This window comes from Elephantulus edwardii, unplaced genomic scaffold (assembly GCF_000299155.1).
Source record: "Elephantulus edwardii isolate Elephantulus edwardi_28Jun2011 unplaced genomic scaffold, EleEdw1.0 scaffold00375, whole genome shotgun sequence".
Lineage (NCBI taxonomy): Eukaryota > Metazoa > Chordata > Mammalia > Macroscelidea > Macroscelididae > Elephantulus > Elephantulus edwardii.
In genome coordinates this window covers 1,301,535-1,314,605 of record NW_006400125.1, presented here as the reverse complement: position 1 = coordinate 1,314,605, position 13,071 = coordinate 1,301,535, and the positions used below count along the sequence as shown (strand labels likewise).

The window sequence follows — 13,071 nt, the reverse complement described above, 5'->3', positions numbered from 1 at the left end:
AGGTCCAGCTTACAGCAGCCCCTGAACAACAGTGCAACACTGCCCCGTCATGCACCGTCCTCATGTCCCAGCATGAACCCACCACTGCAGTCATGTGTCAACCCATCTTGTTGGGGTCATCTTCTCCTTCTCTGACCCCCACCCCCACCCCGTTTTTCTCAGTCTGGTTTCTCTTCCAGAGACTGGTTCCTCCCAAGAATGTGCCCAGAGTAAGTGGGATAGAGGCTCCTGATGCTTGCCTCTGAGGAACACGCTGGTTTTACTCCTTTCAGCACAGACTTGCTTGCTCTTTTGGTGGCCCGTGGGTTACTCAGTGCTTTTCTAAAACACTACAATTCAAAAGCATCGCTTCTTCACTCTTCCTTATTCACTGACCAACTTTCAGATGCATACAAAACAACTAAAAACAACACTTCTTTATCACTTTGGCAAGGTCCTTGACAGCATATTTCTCTATTGCAACATTTTTTACTTTTTAATTTCTTGACTGTTGTTAGCATGGGTGTTGACTGTAGATCCAAGTAAAATTAATTACAATATTATGGAGAGCTTACATAGGAAAAAAGTGGCTAGATAATGAAGACTGCATTGGAACAGATGAGAGAGAACTGACCCAAAGGAGTACGACAACAACAAGTGGACTGAGGGGGTGCGAGGAAGGAGGTAGGTGGTGAGCTGAAGGAAGGGGAAGGATCTGGGTGAAAAGACGGTAATGATGGGCAAGGGCCAATGACGATCAAGTTTATAAAACAATGTATGAGAATGATTGTATGAAACACAATATGAATGTGTGAATGAAGAATGGTGTGGAACACAAAGTATAACTTTGTAAGCAAATCAATTAAAATATTTTTTTTTAAAAAAGAAAAAGCTTAAAGCATTTTCAGACTGAGCAACATGTGACACAGACAAGAAGTGCATGAGCTGGGGCAGGAAGGATGCTGACAGATTTCTCCACGCGACTGTCACAGACCCTCAGTTTCTTAAAAAAGCACAGTGGCCATGAAGCTCAGGTCTGTAGGGCACAGTGAGTGAGGTCTTTGTATCACCCAGAAGGTATCTTTTCCTAACTTGAGCAGATGTGCCTTGGGGGTGAGTGCAATGTGAGGGCATGGATCTACCCGAGGACGTGCGCCTACCTGAGAACGTGCATTTACCTGAGAGCATGCATCTACCCGAGGACGTGCACCTACCAAGGAGGTGCACCTACCTGAGAACATCATGAACCTACCTGAGGACATGTACTTACCTGAGGGCCTGCATCTCCCCCGGGACGTCCACCTACCTAAGGATGTGCAGCTACCTCAGGACGTGTGTCTACCTGAGGACATCATGTCCCAACCTGAAGACATGCACCTACCTGAGGATGTGTGTCTACCTAAGAACATCATGCATTCCCTGAGGACGTGTATCTACCTGGGGATGTGCGTCTACCTGAGGACATGCACATACTTGAGGATGTATGTCTACCTGAGAACATCATGCATTTCCTGAGGACATGTATTTACCCGAGGACATGCGTCTACCTGAGAACATCAAGCATTACCTGAGGACCTGTATCTACCTGGGGACAGGCATCGACCTGAGGAAATACCTGTAGCCTTGTCTCTGAGTCCCTGAGATGGGCCCACCAGCCCATATTCCAGTCCTTCGCCCTCTCAGGTGCCCAAGCTGCACAGCTCACCCACTCGCAGCTGCTCGGAGCTGCCAGGCTCACCCACTCGCGGCTGCCCGAGCTCCCAGCTTACCCACTCGCAGCTTGAAGTCGTTGAAGGAGTGCTTGTTGATGGCTTCCAGCTTTGCCACCAGTGCGAACGCAAACTCCACCATGGTGCCAATGTGCAGGTGCTGCCTCTCCGGCTCCTATAACACAGCTGAGGGTGAGGACTCCTTGCAGTCTCCCAGGGGGGAGCAGGGCTTCCACACCCACATACATGCAAGAGCTGAGTCTGAGAGCTACGACTCCACTGAGCTGTACACAGAGGGTTAAGACCCCACAGAGCTATACAGATGGGGGTTAGGACTCCACAGAGCTGCAGACATGGGGGGTTAGGACCCCACAAAGCTGTACACAGAAGATTAGGACCCCACAGAGCTGTACAAACAGGGGTTAGGACCTGACAGAGCTGTACAGAAAGGGGTTAGGACCCCACAGAGCTGTACAGACGAGGGTTAGGACCTCACAGAGCTTTACAAATGGTGGTTAGGACCCCACAGAGCTGTACAAACAGGGGTTAGGATATCTCAGAGCTGCAGACATGGGGGTTAGGACCCCACAGAGCTGTATAAACACGTTAGCTGACCCGTGTCTACCCTCTAGTCGTCCTGGGGAAGGTCATGCTGCCCTGCATCTTGGGAACGTTCGCAGCATCCCTGTCCCCACAGTTTCTATATCATACATGTATTCTATATATACATAGCACCCTACATGTGTGAGAGCCAGGCAATGAGCACGGATGGCCAGTTCCCACCCCCCCAGTTTCATGTGGTTGACCGTCTTCCTCACCTTCACCACCCCTCTGCCTTTCTGCGCACCATTTCCATCTCCAAGGGATAGCCCCTCCAGTAATATGCCTGATGCATGTGAGGGGAAGCTTTACCATCTCTGCTTCCAAAGAGCACTCCAGCTGTACTTCCTTCAAGACACATGAGTTTGCTCTTCTGTCCGTCCATCGGATGGTCAGTGCTCTTCTCCAACACCACAGCTCAAAGGCATCAACTCTTCTTCGTCATCCTTATTCACTGTCCAGCTCTCAGATGCACAGCAAGTGACAGAAAGATCGTGGCCTGAATCAGATGCACCTTAGTCCTCAAACTGACCTCATACTTCTCAATAATTTGAGAGGTCCTTGACTGCAGACTTTCTCAATGCAATAATGTCTCCTGATTTCCTGACTGCTGGAACCAAAGGTATTGAATATGGATCCAAGAAAGATAAAATTATTGACAACTTAAGTGTTTTCACCATCTATCAGGATGTTGCCTACAGGTTCAATGGCAAGAAACTTTGTTTTCTTTACACTGAGATGCAATCCACATTGAAGACTGTATTCTTTGATCTTCTACAAGTCCTCCAAGCCCTCCTCACTTTCAGCAAGCAAGGTGGTGTCAACTGCATAACACATATTACTGATGAGTCTTCCTCCAATCTTGATGTTGCATTCTTCTTCATAGAGTCCAACTTGTCAAATACAGACTGAATAGGTATGAACAGAGAATTCCCTGACACACTCCCTTTTAATTTTAAGCCATGTAATATTTCTAATAAGGGCTATTTCTTGGAGAGGGACCTGGTGCTAGGAAGGGTGGAGAGTTGGGGAAGAAGACCCTTGACCAGGTGAATTGACAAGGTGACCGCTGCAATGGGCTCTTGTGAGTCAGGAAGTGTGAGGATGGCACAGGCTAGAACAGGGTTCAGATCTTTTGTTCATAGGGTTGCTATGAGTTGTACACGACAGCACATAACAACAACAACAACAGTGCTCCCTTGCTTTATTCACACAACAGCCTCCTGGTCCAGGTTCCTCATGGGCACAATCAAGTGCTCTAGGATTCCCATTCTTCTCAATGTCAGCCACAACTTGTCATGGTCCACACAGTCAAAAGCCTTTGCATAGTCAATACAGCACAAATAGACGTTCTTCTGGTGTTCCTTACTTTCAGCCAGGATCCATCCGACACCAGCAATGATATCCCTGGTGCCATGGTCTCTTCTAAATCCTGTTTGAGCCTCTGGCAATCCCGTATCTCTGTAGTGTTCTAGCCCATTTTTTTAATTTTTATAGCTCCGTGGGAGAAAGATGGGCAATCTCTTCCGAAATGATAAACTTCCTCTGAAAACCCGCTGGACGGTCAGCTATGGGTCAGTTCCAACTCAACAGCACCAACCACACAGCAGCTGTCAATCTGTAGTCATTTTCATTCTGAATCGATGTTCCTTGTAATTTGCTGTGAGCAATTTCATGTCAGTCCATGTTAAACTGTTCACTCCTACAGATAAGTCTGTGGCCACCTTACTTCCTGGATAATTCACTCAACGTTACCCTCTGTTCATCTGCTACCAACTGGGATTTGGCCTTGTTTCTGGTTCCTGAGAGATAGTCCTTGAATTTCCTAGCAATGGAGTTGCACCTGAAAATACATTCAGAAGTCTGTGGGTCACCCAGACCCCACCCTGACGGCAAATCTCAGCTGAAGACCAGTGCAATACCGTCATCCAAGTGTTCAAGGACTCGACTGATCACAATCACGTGATAAAGGCCCCCAAGTAGCAGTGGGCTCTAGTGCGCAGAGCCAAGAACGACGGCGCAGGATGGGGCAGGCAGGGTTCAGGGGGGCTGTTGACAGCATTGCTATGCGTTGTACTTGCTAACAACAACAACAACAACAACAACAAGAAGGAAAAGACTGCAATGCTACAAAAGGCCCTGGCCAGGAAGCAGCTGGCTTCCCAGGCTGGTGAGAGCGTAAGCCTGCAGGTGGGAGGCGGCGTGTCCATGGGACAGTGGAGCTCTGGAGACTGGAGCCCTCCCCGACTGAGACCTGAATTCACACCCTCTCCAGTGATAACTCATGAGTAACTGGAAGGATAGGAGACTGTGACTTCCGTGAATCGCCCCAACGATCAAACCATGGCCTTCATGGAATCATGGACCACCGGGGGCAGGAGAGCCACCAGAGGCCAGCACTGGCCCATCTGGGCGTCTGAAGGACACAGCCCTACGAACTTGTGAGCTCTGACTTGGCAGGGGGGCAAACACACAGAAGGCTGCCCTGGGAGCTGGTCTGAGGAGAGACCCCTAACCAATGAACTCCAGGCAAGCTCTAGACACCTCGACGTGCTGGCAGAGAGGAAAGTGAGACGGGCAGAGGGGCCTGGATCCACGTCCAGGTGGGGGCTGGACTCCGGTGGATGCGTGTCCGGAGTCAGCAGTGCAGCGGGCGGCGCCCATCTGGCCTCTCGGTTCATGCACTCCCTCCAGCAGCTGCCCGGCGTCACCAGACGAAACGTCCAGCGGTGGTGTGGTGGCTAAGTGTGCAGTTGAAAACCCAAAGAAAGGAGTTCTGAGAACACACAGAATCCCAGAAATTCCCAGAACTTCCAGGTTTCCTCACAGGACCTCATCACCGAGCCTGCACTGCCCACCGGGCACCGGGGTGGGTGCCTGGGTGCCTATTTGGGCAGGAGGACTTGTGGGCGGGGCCTCACACCCCCACTCACAGCTGTCTCAGTACCTGGGCGAGCTCCTGGCTGGGCACCCCGCTCAGACCCGTCGCCGCCATGTATGTGCTGCCGATGGTCTTGATCTTCTCCACCCCACTGAACTTGGGCTTGGACAACAGCTGCAAAGCAATGACATCGGCACAGTTACTCAGAGAGCTGCTGGGCACTCCGTCCACACAGTGGGCTTGTTATCACGAGGGGCCCACCTCTGGAGACAGACATCAGACTTGGAAAAATGGAGGGTCCGAGAGAGAGAAGGCGGCCCGCAATGAGACAAGACAAGAACAGACAGTTCAGGCAGAGGGGCTCTGCGGACGGGTTAGGATGGGGTGGGGAGGGACAGGGCAGTGTGGGGGAGGGCAGGGTGAGGCAGGACAGGGTGGAGAAGGCTAGGATGGGACAGGGCAGGGCAGTGTGGGGGAGGGACAGGGCGAGGGCAGGCAGAATAGGATAGGATGGGGCAGGGTGGGCAGGGTGGGGCAGGTCGAGGCAGAGTTTTCTTCTGTGGACCTGAGGTCACTATGAGTTGCAATTGACTCAAGATCATCAAATAAACCTGACACTATACAGGGATGCAATCACTGCTGCACCTTGCCCTCTGGGCCTTTGCTAGAAAGAATATTTTGCCATTTCCACAGAGCATTTGGTCTTGGAAGGACCTACAGCTGTAAGGATTTACTTCCGGCTTCCAATTAACAAAGCGTGGCAGTGAAGTCACTGGAGGAGCTGGGCAGTGAGCTATGACGGGTCAAAGATCTCCGCTGGGAACCTGACGGGCCTCTGCGGAGTCACGATCTTGCCAAGGGCAGGCTGGCTATGACCTGGCGTTAGCGCTGAGGGTCGGCTTTGCCCTGAACCCCCTGAAGGGAGAAGAGAGGGCTAGAAAGGCCCCTCCCACCAGCCCTGACATGTCCTCTCTCCACACTGACCAGCCTCCTTCTCGCTGGACCCCTCCTCAGTACGGGGTTCTAGGTAATGAGAGAGGGGCTGAGTGGAAGCAAAGCAAGAGAAGGTGCTGAGGTGATGAGGAAGGAGGGAGGGGAAGCCGGGCTGACGGCCCTGGGAGCTCGCCCTGCTCAGAGGGAAAGGCTGAACTGTGCAACTCCAAGGGCCAGCAGGGCCTCTCTTGGCTCCGTCCTCGCTGGGGGATTTCTGACACCTCAGAGTCTAATATGGTTCAAATGCCCATGACACACATACGTATGGGGCCGTCTAACCTGAACGACACTGTCACTCACCCCCTGGGCCGGAAGGACTGTTACGGAGGGAGCTAGAGCGCGCAGGCACCGCTTCCCACGTGAGCCTGCTGTCAGGCGAGACCTACCACTGGTTCTGTGCGAGCCCGTCTTTGCATCAAGTGGAGAAAAGAAAGCTTCTAACCAATGGTGTGGCAAACTCAGTATTTATTTCCAGAAAACTGAAACAAGATCCACACCTCACACCATATACTAACTCAAGATGATGGTCAAGGACCAACATGTAAAACGCAAAACTATAAAGATCATCACAGAAAAAAACCCACTGAGGCAGACTGTGGAGCCCTGTCAAAGCATAAACAGACCTTCATCATGTAACTAAAAATGTACAATCCCTGGAGGAGAAACAATCTGGTCCTTTTAAAAAGAATCGAAAAAGAGATGATGTTGTTTCTCGTGGGTGGAGCTGAAGGAAGACTAGCAAAGCAGAATGTAAATCCAGAAAAGGCTAGAGCTCGCTCAGGCCACTAGCGCCTAGGAACCCCAAAACCTTTTGGCATTCAAAAACAAAGGAATTGTTCACAGAGAAATGGAAACATTAAAAATTACCTCACAGGGCCCGAATGGGCTGGGTACAGAGTTAGATAAAAAACATACATCAAGCAAGACTTCTTTGTATCATAAATTGTGCTTCCTCTCATTTTGCTCATGAGAGCTGCTTGCAATCTTCTTTCTGAAGACTCCTCTGTGTGCAAGGCACACAGCCACGTCCCGAGGAGACAGCCACTTATAGTCTTTGCCCCTTACAAGATTACAAACTGGGAAAAAGATTTCTCAATAATCCAATAAATGAGAGCTTCAGCTATAGAATTTATAGAAAACTTCACCAGCTCAGCAAGTGCAATAAGACAAACCACCCAATTACAACATCGGCAAAGGATGAAAAGCACTAAGTTGAAGAACCCATCCACGTGGTCAACAGAAAGGAAGAAATGCTTAAGATGAAGCTACTCAAAACCTAGACCTCACGGCCGGGGAGCTGGGACTGACCCACAGCTGACCCTCCAGCCGGCTTACAGAAGCAGTTAAACACATGGGAGGAGAGGGCCCATCCTCCTCCCGAGAAGCAGTGGGTGGATTCGAACCACGTGCCTTTCGGATTGCAGAGCAGCTTCTTACCAAATCAAAACATAACTTGGTTTTGTCTCACCCTGACAACAGCAGCAAAGGTCAACAAGGCAGCAAATAACAAATGTTGGAGAGGGTGTAGAGCTGTGGGAACCCGCCTCCCCTGCTGGTGGGAATGTAAAGTGGTGCAAACACCGTGGAAAGGAATCTGTCATTTCCTTGTTGTGAGGTTAGTGTTGGGTGCCGTCGAGTTGAGTATGACTCATAGCAATCCTATGAACAAAGGATCTGAACCCTATGCTATCCAGTGCCATCCTTACCCTTCTTGAGACACAACAGCCCACTGTGGCAGTCATTGTGTCAGTCCACCTGGTTGAGGGTCTTCCTCTCCTTTGCCGACCCTCCATCCTTCCCAGCATCATGCCCCTCTCCAAGGAAAAGCACCTCCTGGCAACAAGCCCAAAGTATGTGAGATGAAGCCTCATCATTCTTGCCTCCAAAGAGCACTCTCGCTGCAACCTCTCCAAGACGTATCTGTTCTCTTGGCCGCCCATGAAATGTCCAGTGCTCTTCTCCAAAACCACAGCTCAAAGGCTTCAATTCTTTCCCTGTCATCCTTATTCACTGTCGGATCTAGCATAGCAAGTAATCAGAAAGACCATGGTCTGATTCAGACACACCATAGTCCTCAAACCCACATCATTTCTCCTCAATAATTTGGAGAGGTCCCTAACTGCAGATTTACCCAATGCAACGCGTCTCCTTATTTCCTGACTGCTGGTACCAAGGGTATTAATTGTGGATCCAAGCAAGATGAAGCTGTTGTCAGATTCAATCGCGTGTCCATCCATCATGATGTTGCCTATAAGCCCAGTGGTAAGAATATTTGTGTCCATGACATTGAGATGGACTCCATACTGAAGGCAACATTCCTTGATCTTTTGCAACATACACTTCAAGTCCTCCTCACTTTCAGCATGCAAGCTTGCGTCCTACTAAGAGCCTCCAGTTTGAAGCCTCCTTTGTGAATCAGTTTGATTATGGAAAGTAGGTTGTTTTGATTTAATTTCAAGTCAGGTGTAAACTATTTGGTCATTTTTTAATTTTATTAACATCCAAGTGTAAGCTGATTGGCCATTTTGATTTAGTTAACAATCAGCTATGGGCTGGAAGCCTCTTGTTTAAATCAATCAGGACTTTGTGAGAAGGTTTTTATATTTAAGTCAGTTGAATCTCAAGAACATGGAAACAGCCCAGATATACAACCACAAACAAATGGATTGAGAAGCTGTGGTATGTTCACACAATGGAATACTCCACAGCACGCAGGAGCAATCATTTTGTAAATTACTACCTAACTTGGGAGGGACTGGAGAGCATTATGCCGAGGGAACTCAGTCCCACAGGACAAATCCTGTATAGAACCATTGTTGAAGAATGAGTATAGGGATCCAAGGTGGGGCGGAGGGTGGAAACAGAGAGGTGTGGACGGGGTGCAAGGTGTTAATCATAGGGTTACACAATTCAATAGGTGGGTGGGTGAAGGAAATGGGAAGGATCTTTTGTGAAAAAACAATGCATTCAATCTTTGTAAATAAATGAGAATAAAATGAAAAAAAAAAAAAACAAAAAAAAAGTTGGTTAAGTCATTTCCTTAGAAACTTGGAAATAAAAATAACATTTCACTCAGCACACCCACTGCTAGGTATATATTCCAAAGAACTCAAAGCTGTGACATAAACGGAATCTTCAGAGTCATGTTCACTGTGGCCTTATTTACAAAACACCAAGAGCTGGACGCCGCTCCCATGTCCATGTACGCATGAACGTAACAGTGGGCACAGCTCAGGGCTCATTAATTTTATAGAATATCATGAATGGTAATGATTGTATGAAACACAATGTATATGAACTTTGTAAGCAAATCAAAATGCTGTCGGTAGGTGCTGTTGAGTCACCTGCAACCTACAGTGACCCTGTGTACAACAGTTCTGAAGCCTGCCCTGTCCTGAGCCGGTCTCAATGACTCGAACACACCAATCCCTATTGCCCCAGTTACCGTATCAATCCACCTCATCCAGGTCTTCCTCTCCTGCGCTGTCCCTCCACCCTTCCAAGCATGATGTCCTTCTCCATGGACTGGTGTCTCCTGGACACCTGCCCAAAGTATGTGAGAAGGAGCTTCAAAATCCTAGCCTCCAAGGAGAAACTTGGTTTCGCCCTCTCCAAGACAGACAGACCTATTTGTGTTCTTGCTGGTCCATGATATTATGTTCAAGACTCTTCTCCAGCACCAAAACTTAAAGGGATCTATTATTCTTCTGTCATCCTTAGTCATTATCCAGCTCTCTGATGCATAACAAATTATTGTGAAGCCAATGGCCTAGATCAGGCCCATCTTAGTCTCTTGGCTAACATCATTGCTTGTCAGTACTCTGGAGAGGTCCCTGATAGCAGAAGAAAAGTCATCTTTTGATTTCCTGATTGCTGGTACCAACACTGTTGATTATGGAGCCGGGCAAGCTGTGACTGTTAACAACCTCAATCTCGTCTCCATCTATCAGGATGCTGCCAATTGGCCCAGTGGTGAGAATCTTTGTCTTCTTGACGTTGAGCCTCAATCGATATTGAAGACTGCAGTCCTTGACCTTCTGCAGCAAGTGCTTCAGGTCCTCCTCAGTTTCAACGAGCAAGGTTGTGTCATCTCAGTAATGTAGGTTGTTGATAAATTTTCCTCCAATCCTGATACCACATAAAGCCCAGCCTCCCTAGTGATCTATTCTGCATACAGAGGTGTGGAGACAGGACACCTCCTTGATGCATTCCTTCCTGAATTTTGAACCCAGCAGTGTTTCCTTGCTCTGTTCTGAGGACTGCTTCCTGGCCCAAGTACAGATTTTGTGTAACACATAAGCATTATTTTTTTATTTATTAAAAAAAAAAGAGACATGGTCAAACAATGGATTTGCATGCAGCAGAAGTGGCATTCACTTCCTAAATAACTCTACGAACTTTGATAAATGTCGATAGTCATAGAAAGGCTTCAGGCCTTTTGCTCACAGGGCCACTGTGAATCGCGCTCGACTCAAAGGGATCAACAAGAGAGGATCAAGAATTCACAAAGCACTGCGCAGCATGGACGAATTCAGAACCACTTCTGCGTAGTGCTAAATGTCAGCCATGACAATCAGGTGTACAACTACTAGAATAATCAGTTAAGGAAACGCTGCACACCAACAGAAACGTAGATGCTGACAATCCCAGAATGACAAGAACCGAGAGCCTCAAAACCAGAGAGGAGTGTGCTCTCGGCACAGAACAAAATCTAGTATTTTCAGTATGAACAGACTACTAAAGGTTGAAACGCAACAGAAACGCAACAAGTCACCCAAACTCTGAAGCACGTGTCTCAGTCCTTCTAAATATGAGGTGTTGTCTTATGGGCACATTATTTTTTCAATAATTAACCACGCCATTCACACATAGTTCAAGAATGCATGAGGATGTTCGTGTGAAATGCAATGTGAATGAAGAATAGTGTGAAAGGCAATGTGTATAAACTTTGTAAACAAACCAATTAAAAAGAATGTAAAATAGTATGTATATGAATGGTTGTGTGAAACACAATGTAAATGAAAGATTGTATAAAACACAATGTATATCAATGAAACATAATGTAAAGGAATTATTATATGAAAACCAAGAAAAATGTTTTTTTAAAAAAGAACTTGAATGACAAAAGACTTGTTTTGTGCCTTGTTGTTGTTAAGTGTCGTCCAGTCGTAGATGACTCATCGTGATTCTGTGAACAAAAGACCTGGTCACCTGTGTAACTTTCATTGCTTCTCCACGTTCATAGCGCTTCCAGAGGCAAGCTATTGTGGAAGTGGATGCCACTCCTGCTTCCAACCTTGTTTTAATTGGGAGCTCCACCAAACACTGTCCACCATGGGTAACCATTATCACATTTGACACATCAGTGTTTAGCATCACAACAACTACGAGTTACCTCTGTACAGCAAGTGGACAGACTCATGCTATACTACGGAGATATGCTAATAATATACTGTAATGAACATGTGTGTAGATGGTAGGAACAAGTGTTTTCTCTGGAGTTTCAGTCCTTTTCAAAATGTATTAGCACAGTAGGCAGGTGGCTTATTTATTTTGTAGATTTTGGTAGCTGTGTTTAGCAATGAACACTCTTAACACCAGCAGACAAGAAATCAAAAGACTAATTGCATTGGGAAAATCTGCTGTCATGGACCTCTGCAGAGTGCTGAAGAGCAATGATGTCAGTCTAGATACAAAGGTGCGCCTAATCCAGGCCAATTACTTCTCAATTACTTGTTATTTATCAGAAAGTTGGAAAATAACTAAGGATGATAGAAGAAGCATAAATGCCTTCGATTTGCGGTGCTGGAGAAGAGTCTTGAACACACCATGAACTTCCAAGAAAACAAATAGGTCTGTCTTGGAGAGCGTGAAACCAAGTCTCTCCTTAGAGGCTAAGATTTTGAAGCTCTGTCTCACGTACTTTGGGCATGTGGCCAGGAGAGACTGGTCCTTGGATAAGGACATCATGCTCGGAAGGGTGGAGGGACAGAGCAGGAGAGGGAGACCCCAGATTAGATGGACTGATACAGTGGCTGGGGAAACGGGGTAGGTGGCCACACAGCTCCCCACCTGCTGGGACCCCTGCCCATCACCGGCACATCTTGTACCTACATCATCAAAGTCGGCAATGATCTCGTTCAGGAGCCTAAGGCACTCTAAGCCTTCCTTGTTCACATCCGATTCTGTGTAGAATTCCTTGAAATCTGGGATGGAGGCGAACATGACGCAGACACAGTCGTAAGACTGGTGATACAGCTCCTGTGAAGAGAACATGAAGGGTGAGAATTTACCAACATTTCAGGTGAAAGTGTTTCCTCATACCACAACCTGCAAATAAATCACTGAGCTCTATGTTCCATTTACCCCCACCCCAATCACAGGCTCACTCCTGTGCACACACCACCCACCTACCCATCAACCAGTCGGCCAGCAAACCTGCCAGCCAGCCAAATAACCAGACAGTCACCCTCCACAACAATCAACCCAAGACTCAGTCAACCAACAACGAACTGAACAAACAACCAGCCAACCGACAAGCAAACTGACCAACCCACCCAACCTACCAACCAGTCAACCAAAACACCACCAGTCAGACGATCACCCACCCACCAATGAGTCATCAATCAAGCAGCCCACCAACAACCGGCCAGTCAACTGGCCAACTAAACAACCAACCAACTAACTCACCAACCAATTAGCCAAATAACCACTCAGTCAGTTATCTAACCAACCTAGCCAACCAATTAGCCAGCTACTCAGTCTGCCAGCAGCCAACCAACCAAACAGCCCACTTATCAATCAACCAGCAATTCAACCACTCAGCCAAATAACCACTCTGCCAGCTGGCAAACCAACCAATCCATCCACCCACCCACCAACCGACCCATCAACCCACCAACCCACCCA

General features: G+C 47.8%; 1 protein-coding gene across 1 annotated transcript in view; it reads right to left on the bottom strand.

Annotated features, from left to right (window-relative positions):
• ADCY2 (adenylate cyclase 2 (brain)) overlaps window positions 1-13,071 on the bottom strand; it is a 388,416-nt gene that overhangs the window by 6,038 nt on the left and 369,307 nt on the right. The window contains exons 20-22 of the mRNA XM_006902167.1: window positions 12,277-12,425; window positions 5,236-5,343; window positions 1,749-1,863 (exon numbers count right to left, since the gene is read on the bottom strand). Of these exons, the coding sequence (XP_006902229.1) occupies window positions 1,749-1,863; window positions 5,236-5,343; window positions 12,277-12,425 (372 nt within the window). The remainder of the gene's footprint in view (window positions 1-1,748; window positions 1,864-5,235; window positions 5,344-12,276; window positions 12,426-13,071) is intronic.